Source organism: Sorex fumeus, unplaced genomic scaffold (genome assembly GCF_029834395.1).
Source record: "Sorex fumeus unplaced genomic scaffold, SorFum_2.1 ptg000006l, whole genome shotgun sequence".
Lineage (NCBI taxonomy): Eukaryota > Metazoa > Chordata > Mammalia > Eulipotyphla > Soricidae > Sorex > Sorex fumeus.
Window position 1 is genome coordinate 67,393,000 of NW_026606063.1, and position 12,865 is coordinate 67,405,864.

Here is a 12,865-nt window from a genome sequence, read left to right on the forward strand (position 1 = left end):
TCTGGGCAGCAACTTCCTCACCACGGTCAGACACATAAATATCAAATAATAAGAATAACGTCAGAATTTTCTCCCTGTTTATGGTTGGTTTACATTTCTATCTGGTACTCTATCAGGGTTGGGATGGTGAGTGCAGACAAATGGCTCTCTCAGCAACCCCAGGATAGTGCTCAGTATCACAGGCATCGACCCTGGGCACTAACCCCTCACCCGCTGCTTCGCTTCTCAGGCATCTGTGGTCTTGGGGTCTCTGACAGCAACATGACAGGGGCACAGCTCTGAAACCTCACTCTTTTTCCTTCCTCCTCTCCTCCACACACAGCCCCACCACAACACTTCTGCCTCCCTGATTCAGCCTAAAGCATATGGATTTTATGTCTTCTCTTTTGAACTCACAGACTAGATCATCCTGTGTCACACAGGCAATAGTACCTGCAGATTTGGAGCCCTGGTTTCTCTTACCTCCTTCCCACTGATGATCCCAGTTCTGATCCATTTCCATGAATACCTGACGGGGTATTTTAGATTAGTTTGGTGGAAGGAGCACTAAGTTAGTAGAGATTGGTTTGAAGCTACGTCAGGAGGGCAGATGAGGCCCATTTGGAGCAGGATACTGCTGCATGAAGAGCAATGGCAGCAGAAGTGGGAGATCTCTCCTGCTCAGTCAGGTGTGAGGCAGCAAATGTCCCTGAAGGGTCCTGTCCTGGGCCCTGCACAAGGGGAGCCCTGGTTGCTGCTTCTGTCTGACAGAAGAACTCAGGGAGGTCCCAGTCACAAGATGACCACTGGAGAGGAAACTGTCTCCTCTAGACTCCATGATCACTGCAGGGCTCCCCTGGGATCTTGGCTTCCTGAGAAACATTCCAGACCCTTCCCAGGATTCTCAGTCCTTTGGCATGTGTATGTCCTGCTGGGCTAGTGGTTCATGAGGGGCTGGTTTATTCTGTTTGGTGCTTAATTCAGTGATGGGAGACCATAGGACTTTGCATGGAGAGCAGGGTTTGCAGTTCCAGGGACAGCCTCTACAGTGAAAGAACAGTGATGTTGATGGGGTGGTGGTATGGCACCCTTAGGAACCCAGATTCTGACTCCCCCAGCATGAATCTCTGCCCCAACCAAAGTGGTAGTTCTCTTTGTGAATTCTATGTTCACTCAACACTGATTGCATCACCTCATGTGGCACCTTGAACCCCACAGAGGAGTTCATCTAGTTTCTGTGAATCCAAATCACTGTGAGGATGTTCTCATTTGCCATCCAGAGTGTTATCACATCAATCTTGTCAAGACACTAAGTCTTTCTTCTGGTCTCAGATCCGCTGTGTCTTAGAGGGGACAAGAGATTTGTGAGCACCAGATACACCAGGGAAGGGACAAAGGGCATTCAATGAGAAGTCAGTCAAGTTGGATTATGGTCTTAGGGTCTCTGATAGCAACATGACAGGGGGACAGCTACTCCATCTGAACACATTTTCAACTGGCCAGCTCAGGGGAAGAGAAAGGAAAGAGGTCAAGGAATTGTCAGGTCTGTGTTATGAAATAGACCTGGAAAGGGAACAAGTGTTTGAAGAAGAGGAGAGAAAATCCCTTGTCCTAGGCTGAGGTGAAAGTAGTGGGATAGTACCTCAGGTGAAGGAAGGAGGGATAAAAGGAGAATGAGTTGGTCTGTCAGATAATTCTCTACCTTAGAACTAATTTAAGAATCAAGACAAAACTTTTCCTGAATTCTATTTGTTCATTGCATTTCTGTGTGCTGATTATAACAATCTGTCACACAAACGAACACCAGTGATTGTTGAGGAAAACTGACATCTTGGTAAAGTGTGTGCTGGGGCCACATTTGATCTCAGGGCCCACATGACCCAGAGAACCTTCAAGAAAAGTTTTAACAGTTCCAGAGAACTGCTTCCATGGGCCGTGGAAGGGGGAATCATGCTCAGAGTGACACTCAGGTACTCTGAGCACTGAATTAGAGTCTCCTTAACTACACACACACACCAAAGAAAAGTAAATGCATAAAATTTTAATTCTATCCAAAAGGTAGTAAAATATCTTGGGATTGCAGAGAAAAAAGGAAATTTTCATGCCTCAATTATACCCACAGGTGTGATTTAAAGGATTCTGTCAAATTCCAGAGAGTATCTGTGACAGTGTGGTCTGACAGAGCCTGTCCCTGGGGCAGAGAGAGCAAGAAGCTGTGTTCTGACTCTCAGGAGACCAGGGCTCCATCATTCTGTGCTCACACTGGGGCCCTCCTGGGGCCCGGGAAGAAGCATGTTCTCTGTGGGCAAAGTTCTGTTTCCCCACAGGGACCTGCACCCCTGACCTCCCTGCACCTGGGCTGGTCCCCACACACACCCTCCCCCCTCTGCCTGCCCTGCCTGCCCAGCCCCCTCTCATTTGCAAGTGCTCAGAGCTCATGCCTGGACACTCAATAATAGTCTGTGTCACCCTGCAGGGTCAGTGTCTGTCACACCCAGAGTGGACATGAGGGCTCCTGTACAGCTCCTCAGCTTCCTGCTGCTCTGGCTCCCAGGTAAGGAAGGAAAGGAGTCTTTACTGGACCTATTGCTGCTTGGACTCTAGGGAAAATAACTTAAAGTACAATGAATGGTGATGATGATGTGTGTTTATATCCTCAACCTCAGGATCCAGGTGTGATATCCAGATGAGCCAGCCTCCATCCATGTCTGCATCTCTGGGAGAGAAAGTCACCATCACCTGCAAGGCCAGTCAGAGCATTACCAATGATTTAGCCTGGTATCAGAAGAAACCAGGGAAAGCTCCCAGGCTCCTCATCTATGAGGCAAACAGTTTAGGACAAGATGTCCCTTCAAGCTTCAGTGGCAGTGGATATGGGACAGATTTCACTCTCACTATCAACAGCCTGAAGTCTGATGATGCTGCCACTTATTACTGTCAGCAGTATAATAATTACCCTCCCACAGTGATACACGCCAGAACATAAACCCCCAGAGATCAGCTGTGTGAGGATCGGTTGGCCCAGCTGCTTGTCCTGGTGTCTCCCTTGCTGAGAGCGTCAGATGCAGTCAAGCTGTGACGAAATGGAAGTTAAGGGACATATCCAGTCTTTTCGACTCTCTCCTTAATGATGTCACTATAGATCTGCTGATTTAGTTATGGAGATGATCTTTTCTAAGGGATGTGGGTGCAGTATCCATCAGAGTTCCTATGTGACAAAATGTCACTCTAGAAATTCCATCAACCATTGTTTCAATAGGGTTTTTAATATAATAAAGAACCATATTATCACCCCAAAGTATTGTGATAGGTACACACCTATAGCTTCACACCGAGTGCATCCCACAGAGTGCCTGCTTGCCCTGCCTAGGAACATTCTCCTGTGAGCCAGAGGGAGAAACTGCATGTTGCCAGGGCTCAGCAACTGCAGACTTGGGCAGCTGCTTAGATCTGCTCCTGTGACTGCGAGATCTGGGCCGTATCTGTCACTGAAAAAAACCCCAACATTAGATTGATGGGAACGTGGCATTTTGTATTCATTACCATTTGAATGTGAAGGGAAGTTTAGATTCAGTGTCTGATAATGAAAGTTATAGAGAAATTGAAGGCAAATGAGAAATCATCGGAAGAGAAAAATTTCATCTACCCAGGTTAGCCCAATATCTTATTGGCTGTCCCTTAGAGGGAATATACAATTGATCACAGTGACTGTGCTTCCTGCTTGTAAGACTCTTGAAACTGTCAGAGTAATAATGAGTATCTGAAAGTCATTATTCAGAAGTCCTTGTTAGTTTTATATTTTACACAGTAGTAGATCAATATAAAACATTTTACAAAAATGTTGAATCTTTTTAGGCTTAATTTTCTAAAATGGGAACGTTTAGTATGTTTTGACATCTATAAATCAAACTTTGACCACTTCTCAATAGAACGAAGTCCAGATCTACATTCCATTTTTTGGTTCTCTCTCTTAAATCCATGTTCAGAGTCTTTGAAATTCTGGTACCAGCCTCTGTGGAGATGTACCTCAGCCAGATACTTGTTACTTCCTGGCCACTGGTCTCTGACTTCTCAGAGCCCTGAACTCTGTGTTCCTCTGAGAAAGAAAACATGACCATTCTGTGAATGTGCCTATGATCCATATCATATTCATAACTGTCAAAAAGCAGCAGAAACCTGAGGAATTTCCACAATCTGCTGCATATATCATCCACATTGATGTATGTATCAAAGTTCTGATAGCGAATATGAATAATATTATAATCTTTTGTTCTGGTCATGTTGGCAGAACATACTGTGTAAAACATCATAATAATATGCCCAAACATAATTTAATGATTCAGACTAAAGTATAATTAATATCTTAGACCCAGAACTTGAGACCTAGCATCACCACCAATGACAACAAAAAGCGCTATTGGGCACTTCATCACAGTGGTTCACTCCTAGTGATGAGGACAGACACAACCAGTCGTGGCCCATAGGTTGTTGGCCCCAGAACTTCCTGTGCAGTAGCTGTGGAACTCTAAGCTGGTCTGAAGCCTTCTGGAAGGCAGCATGGAGATGGGATGACAAGTCTACCCAAGGAGTCAGGAACTCTCTGCTTCCTGAACTCCCCCACTGCTCATGTGTCATTTCATCTGCACATTCCTGATGCTCCTGAAATTCTTTCTGAAATGACATCCATGGTGTCTCATGAGGATCCTAGTACCTGGCCCTTACCTCCTGGGGACACACATCTGTTCTGAATTCCTAATTACTTATGAGTATTTTCTCCTCAAGTAGTTTATCAGTTCATCAAGGAGGTGAACCTTTTATTTATAAGTTTGAATTAGAGTCTGGTCTGATGACAAATGGTATACAGAATGTTGCAAAGACAGCTGAAGTCCCTCTCAGGATTCCTGGGACCAGCATCTGAAACTTTTGAAGTTGCCCTTTCACATATAGTCACTAGGTGGCAGACAGACCCGTTACAGACTAGTGCAAGGGCCTGGATCTTGGAAGCGCTAGGTCAGGAACAGTCACTCTCTCTGTTCATGGGGGCGGGGGTACCGTTACTATGATGGGAAAGTATTGAAATGACTGTCAATGGCTGAGTTTTAGATAAAATATTATCTGATTTCTGCCGTGTGAACAGAAAGTGTGTACTACCTGTCTGCTACAGACAATATGAGTGCTACCAAGAGGGAATATTGGAGCTTAACTCTGCCCCACCAATGCACATTTTGAATAAATACACTGTGATTATTTGTAGACATGAATGAATAGGATTAGCAGAACACTAGATGAAGGACAACCATGTGAACAAGCTGGATTCCGAAAAGGATTCAGTACCATCGACCATATCCACACAATAACCAAGCTCATTGAGGTATCTCGGGAGTTCAAGATGCCGCTCTGTCTAACGTTCATTGATTTAAAGAAGGCCTTTGATTCTGTTGAGACGGAAGCAGTCATGGAAGCCCTAGCCAATCAGGGCGTACAAACTCAATACATCAGGATCCTTCGTGAGCTCTATTGCGGATTCACTACCAAGATCTCACCATTCTACAAAGAAGTAATCATCCATATCAAGAGAGGGGTTCGGCAGGGTGATACCATTTCACCAAAACTCTTCAGTGCCACCCTCGAGAACATCATGCGACGACTAGAATGGGAAAACATGGGAGTGAAGATAGATGGTCGGCAACTACACCACCTCCGCTTTGCTGATGACATCGTTTTAATAACACCAAACATCAGCCAAGCGGCACAAATGCTTGCGGACTTTGACCGTGAGTGTGGAAAGGTTGGACTACAGCTGAATCTTACGAAGACAATGTTTATGAGAAACAGCCTTGTTCCTGACGCTCCATTCACTCTCAACGGAACCACCATCTCCGAATGCAACAGTTATATATACTTAGGTCGAGAAATCAACATGATGAATGACCTGGCACCTGAGTTACGCAGGAGGAAGAGAGCGGCTTGGAATGCCTTCAAGAGCATTGAAGAAATAACTAAAAGGACAAAGAACCTCCAACTACGAGCACATCTCTTTGATTCCACTATTCTTCCTGCATTAACATATGCCTCAGAGACCTGGACCCTACGAAAACAGGATGAGAACACTATTCGGGTCTCTCAAAGAGGAATCGAAAGAACTATGCTTGGAATATCACGATTCACTCAAATGAGAGATAGAATCCGGAGTTCTGATCTTCGTCAACGCTCAAGAATCAGAGACGCTGTCTCATTTGCCAAGACATCAAAAATCAGATGGGCTGGACATGTAATGAGGTTTACAGACAACCGCTGGACTAGAGCCATTACTGATTGGATTCCACGAGACATCAAAAGATCACGTGGACGCCCACCTATAAGATGGTCAGACTTCTTCGTCAAGACCCTAAATGATCGGTTTGAGGCTCTACATGTTCCTAAAACGAACAGATACCATTGGGCTACGCTAGCACGCAACCGGGATGAATGGAGACGTTACTGGCACCCGCTCGAATAAATCGATGAATAACGGGGATTAAGTGATCATCACTTAAGTGATTAAGTGATGAATGAAAAACCACCACTTAATGTGAAATGAGGACACAGGAAGGGTGATTAGATGGGAGTCTAGAGACGCCATGGGAAAACCCCTCTGTCCTCTCAGGCGCCCACCAGCAGAGGCCTGTGAGGACAAGGGGAGGGAGGGGCACCTGCTGACAGGAGGAGAGTCTGTGAAGGAACTTTGTAGGACCTTGACCTTCACCCTCCAACCTCCCAGAGTGTGAGAATCCCATGTGTGTGGTGTGAGGTCCAGCCTGTGTGTTTCTGTGAGCTGGTGCTTGAGCCTGAGCTGATGCTTCACACCCTTGGAAGCACCTTGGAGCAGAGTCTGCCTCACAGGCACCTCAGGGCACGGGAGCTTCACGGTTCTCCTCACCCTCAGCCCTCCCTGCTCTGACTGCAGAGGAAGAAGGACTCAGGATTCAATTTCAGCTCATTGGCTGAGAATCTGGCATTTTCTTGTAGGTGATTCTCCTGCAAGCAGAGACACTGAGCCCCGAGAACACTAGGGGCACTCACAGTCCAGTGGCACAGCCACCCAGGGATGGCGTGACCAAAAAAGGAGCAGAACTCCATTTGCTGTATTATGAGGACAAAAGCAGGAAAATATTTCTTCTAGGTTTATCTTCGCAAGATTAGGAAGCTCCCGTTACTAAGAGGCAGATGAGATTTTCTATGTTGAGCTCTTGGCACCTAAACGTTATGAATTCAATTTACTAGGTCCAGGAAAAGGCAGTTTCTAATAGTTGGTTCTAACAATATGAAACGTAACTTGATATCAACAGGTAGCAGAGAATCGGTGACCTCCAGGACTGTTGTAAATAGACCCGGAACTATCTTACACTGGGAATGTTGGAGATACAGATGCTGCACAGTGGTCAGAGGCTTTCTGAGGTTGACCTGAACACATTTTACATAGATAAAAATCTGCTGATTCAAAAATTGATTATTCATAAGAGGTAAGCAACAAAACTCAATCATTCCATAATAAGACTTTAAAATAAGTTCAATTCTACCCTCTACTTGGAGCTGGAGCGATAGCACCATGGATAGGGTGATTGCCTTGCACGCAGCCAACCCGGGTTCAATTCCCAGCATCTCATATGGTCCCCCAAGCACTGCCAGGGGCAATTCTTGAGTGCAAAGTCATTGCTGGGTGTGACCCAAAAATAAAAAAAAAATTCTACCTTCTACCTTTCAAGACCCCCCCCCCAGTTTCTCTTTGTTTTATAGAACAGAAAATAAAGACACTTTGCTCAAAAGAGAGGTGGCCCTCCCTTAGCATGTTTTCATGCTCATGCAACCACCTGTGTATTTGAATTGTTTTCCCAGGGGAGGATCTATGTTTGACTCTGACATAAAGGTCAGTTCTGCTCTTGCTTTCACTCAACAGGAGTCCTCAGGTCAACTTCTCAAAATGAGGTTCCAACTCAGGTGCTTGGGCTGGTGATACTCTGGATCCCAGGTAAGAACAGAGGACATGAGAAATGGAAAAGTTCAGCAGGGGAGTGTGCAGGATCCTTGTGTGTCTGTCTGTGTGTTGGATGACACATTTATAATCTGATGGGACAAGTGACAGAGCAGAGAGAGTGAGACACATTCTGGAAGGAACAAGGGCCAGTGCTTTGTAAAGAATAAAGCAACAACACAAGTGGTGAGAAGCTACTTTCTCTTCACTAAAATCTCTTCTTCATTTCCATGACATAGTTTTGATATATAAATATAAACCACTCAAGCAATGACAGGAAGGGAAGGAGTATTTTAACTAAATAATTAAAGAATGGAAACAATGGTGTTCATCATATTTCAGTAGAATCTTGCACTTCTTTCCATCAATATTTTTCAGAATTTAGAGGTGACGTTGTGCTGACCCAGTCTCCGATGACCCTGCCCATTGTCCCCATAGAATCCGTCTCCATCTTCTGCAAGTCTAGCCAGAGCCTCCTACGTAATGATGGAAAAACTTATCTGAGCTGGTCCCATCAGAAGCCAGGGCAATCTCCAAAGGGTCTGATCTATCAAGTTTCAAATTGAGAACATGGGGTCCCAGACAGGTTCAGCGGCAGTGGGGCAGGGACAGAATTCACTCTTCAAATAAGCAAGGTGGAGCCTGAGGATGTTGGCATTTACTACTGCATGCAAGCTACACACTTTCCTCACACAGTGACACAGCCCCGAACAGAAACCTCCCTGCCTGCCTCAGGCCAGATGCCCACATGTGTTCTTTGCTGGTGAGCAGATAGCATAGTCTCTGAGCTTGGGGTCGGGGCCATAAGACTCAGGGGAGGAGGTTGCATGTGAATCTGGACCACGAGAGCCCCTGCTATACTGCAGACACCCCCCATTTGGGCCTGGCCAGCCATGCCATAACAAGATATATTGGGGGTCTGCTGTGAATGACCAATTTTAGTGAACTGACAGCTGAGGGGAAGCCTAATCTCATTCTCCATGCCTTGCCCACTTTAATATGGGAAATGTTATTAAGTACCAGATGATTGAAACAAATCTTTTCAAGAAGCTCTTAAAGCTTAACGAAATTTGCTTGTGATGTACATGCACTTTTTTTTTTTTTGCTTTTTGGGTCACACCTGGCGATGCGCAGGGGTTACTCCTGGCTCTGTACTCAGCAGTTACTCTTGGCGTTGCTCAGGGGACCATATAGGATGCTGGGAATCGAACCTGGGTCTGTCGAATGCAAGGCAAACGCCCTACCCGCTGTGCTATCTGTACATGCACTTTTTTTTGGTAGGAGTACTGCTATTTATTCAGCCACTGATTAGCTGATTGAATTGGGCATGAACTAACTCCACCTTAATTTTTTTTATTTATTTTTTTTCCTTTTTCCTTTTTCCTATTTATTGAATCACTGTGGGAAAGGTTACTAAGCTTTCAGGTTTAAGTCTCGGTCATATAGTGATCAAACCTTTCCCTTCACCAGTACTTATTTGTCACCACCAAAAACCCCAGTATACCCGCCTCCCACTCCTCCAAATCCCTGTGAGGCAGATGATTTCTACTTAACTCTTCTCTACATCGATTACATTCATTATTTCGACAAAAGAGGCACCATTATTGTTTAGAATTTCCCCCCAAACAATCAGAATTGCTGAAAAGGCATTGTGAAATATTTTGTTTTCTATAGCTGGTTATGAGAATCATATAATGTCACATGGCCACAATTTTGGATTTCTGCAAAAAGCCAGATAATTACGAGATTGGTTTCTGTGTGTCTGGTGTTATGGCCTTGCCAGAGAGCCGCTCGTGGGGGGTAACTTGTGACCTCGGTAGAGCATGAAGGATGTGCCGGTACTGCCCCCCTTCCCATAAGATTGCAGTTGCCCCGTCACTGCCAGCTCATACCTAGCTTTCCTATAAGCTCTGAGGCAGTGGCCACCTTGCTGCTGGGGGGGAAAAGGCAGAAGGGAGCAACACTCTTTCCCTCCTGGGGAGGCATGGTGCCGTAGTTTAATGCATGGTCCATTCACTTTTCTTCTGCAAGCTGCTGGGCTCTGGACTAAGTCCTTTTGCCTCTGAAGCCATGGTCATGCCAGAGAGTCGCTTGTGGGAGGGCAGCTCATGACCTTGGTAGGGCATGAAGGATGAGCTGGTACCGCCCCACTTCCCATGAGACTGCAGTTGCCCCGTCATCACCGGCTCATACCTGGCTTTCCAGTATGCTCTGAGGCGGCGGCCACCTTTCTGCCTGGGGCGGGGGGAGGTGGAAGGGAGCAACACCCTTTCCCTCCTGGGGAGGCATGGTGCCGTAGTTTAATGCATGGTCCATTCACTTTTCTTCTGCAAGCTTCCGGGCTCTGGATTAAGTCCTTTTGCCTCTGGAGCTATGGCCATGCCAGAGAGCTGCTTGTGGGGGGGGGGGGGCAACTCGTGACCTCGGTAGGGCATGAAGGACGAGCCGGTACCGCCCCCCTTCCCATGAGACTGCAGTTGCCCCGTCATCACCGGCTCATACCTGGCTTTCCAATAAGCTCTGAGCTGACGGCCACCTTGTATGCAGTCCAGATGCATTTCTGCCAAAAGCCACTGGGTTTCAAGATTTGTTTCTGAGTCTCCGGTATCATGACTATTAATCAGCTTGATCAGGAGCCAGAGAGGCCGTTTGTAGGTGGCGACTCAGAGTCTCGATGGGATGGGAAGAAAGAGTCGGCTCCACCCCCATATGGTGAGGCCCTGTGTGTCTTGTCACTACAGGTCCAAACCTGACTGTCCAGTGGCCTCTGGAGGATGGTATTCCCCAGGCCGCCAGGGGAACAGGCCAAGATATGAAACCTATTCCCACCTGGAGTGGCCCAGCGCCAGTAACTTACTGCAGAAACAGGACACATTTCTGCCAAAAGCCTTTGGGTTCCGAGATTCGTTTCTGAGACTCTGAGATCATGGCTATTAAGCAGTTCGATCAGGAACCAGAGAGGCCATGCCTCCAATTATATAGCTGAGCCAGAGGTGGTTTGTGGGTGTGTTTCTCACATACCTAACTTTTGGCCTAACTTTTACTTTCTTGGTAAACTTTGCCCCAAGATTTTGGGTCTGGCCAAAGGCACAGCAGCAATTTTGGGGTATCTGAAAGTCTGACGTTGCCATCAGGCTGCTGATGCACTCACCTCACAGGTACAGATTGACCTGCTGGCGGCACCATACCCCCTGTACATGCACTTTTATAGAAAAGTGCATCATATAATGAGGAAGAGATAGTACAGTGGGTAAGGCCCTGGCCTTGCATGTGACCAATTCCAGTTGGATCCAGAGGACCCATATTATTTCCTGGAGGAGTTTCCCTAAGCCAGGAATGAGCCCTGAATACTGACAGGTATGACCCCAAAGAATCAAACACAGAAACAAAGTGAAAATGCTTTACAGTTCTTTCATCCAGGGTCAGGAGGTGGGACTGGCCGAGGACATCTCAGCATCAGTAGCCCTGGGATGACAGAGGACAGTCACCTCCTGTGAGCCAGGGGACAGACACCTCCCTGTCCTGCTACTCCTGCCGGGGCTGCTGTGGTCTCTGGGATCCTCTCATGGCCTGGCACCAGGTTTAGATCTTCGCCATCCCAGGCTGCCCTTCCCAGACACTCTTACCTCCTCCACCTGCTCCTCCAGAGCTTCTCCTCTGCATCCCTGATGGAGACTCCAGTGTGTCAGCTCCGACTCCCTATCCTGAACTCATAGGCTCCAGTTCATCCTGCTCACACAGGGGTCCTGGTGCCTTCAGAGTGCGTCTCTGTTCTCTTCATTCATGCCATGGTCACTCTTGGTGAGTGGGGTCTGAAAAAGCAGAATGTAGAGTAGGAATTTCTCTGACTTTGTTCACTGGGGCAGACCTAGTCCTTTGGGAGCCAAACCTTATAGCAAGAAGGACAATGGGGCAGGCAGGGAACCTTCCTCACTGGGGTCCCTTGGGAAGCTGGCAATGAACTGAGGGTGGTTTTGCGCTGGGAACAGGCTGACCCTGAATCTCTGTGCTTCTCCTGACAAAGAAGTCTCCTGGTCGATATTGTCCCTGAGCTCAGCTCTAGAGAGTACCCTATTCTTTAGATCCTGTCCAATACCTGCAGTGTCCCAAGAGTCTAGAACCCTCATGTCACTCTGAGACCAGAGCTGTGTCCAGCTCCGATAGGCTCATTCATAGAGGTCCTTGTGTGGGTACCTGCCCTTCATGCTGGACTGGGTGGAAGCTGGGTCAGAGGGCTGGGCACCGTGTTGGTTCTACACCTTTGTGAAATTTGTATAAAAGACAAAACCATACATCAGAACAACTAGCAATTTCACATCTAGTCAAACGAAGTAAGCTAACACCAGCTTCTGTCTTACTCCTGGAGATACTTCCAATAAATTTTCAGTAATTGTCAAACAAAAAGTCATTCATCATCAACTGCAAAGCCCTGTAGGAACAGAGAGCACAATATATTGCAAATATTACACGGTGGGATGGAGTTTACATTTGTTACATTGTGTTTGTTCTCCACCTCTGTAATGCAGTGCAACATGCAGACTCCAAGGAAGTCTACAGCATCTTTTCCATGTACTCAAGAGAGAGGGTATTCATCTCAGAACTGGTATCATCTCTTATCGGGGCAGCTTACAATTACCCACCTTGTGATTTATCCACATCAATCTCTGACACTAGATCAATGACATGAGCATGGGCAAATCGTGATTAACAATTGGCAATCTGGTTTTCCTAGTGTTGCTTATTGTTTCTTTAAAATATATTGTTAGCTGGGAAATTATCTACTAAAGTTTTGAATACTGTATAGGACTGACACTGCTGTATTAAAGACTCAGCTGCATATGCCCAAATTATACTAAACTGAAATGTAAACTGAGT

The 12,865-nt window shown here is 46.4% G+C and overlaps 1 gene segment (V, D, J or C); it reads left to right on the forward strand.

The window, feature by feature from the left end:
* Positions 1-2,484: 2,484 nt before the first annotated feature.
* LOC130032960 (immunoglobulin kappa variable 1-5-like) lies at positions 2,485-2,965 on the forward strand. The segment is given in 2 exon segments: positions 2,485-2,533; positions 2,646-2,965. Coding segments are annotated over 2 exon segments (369 nt in total).
* The last annotated feature ends 9,900 nt before the right edge of the window (positions 2,966-12,865 follow it).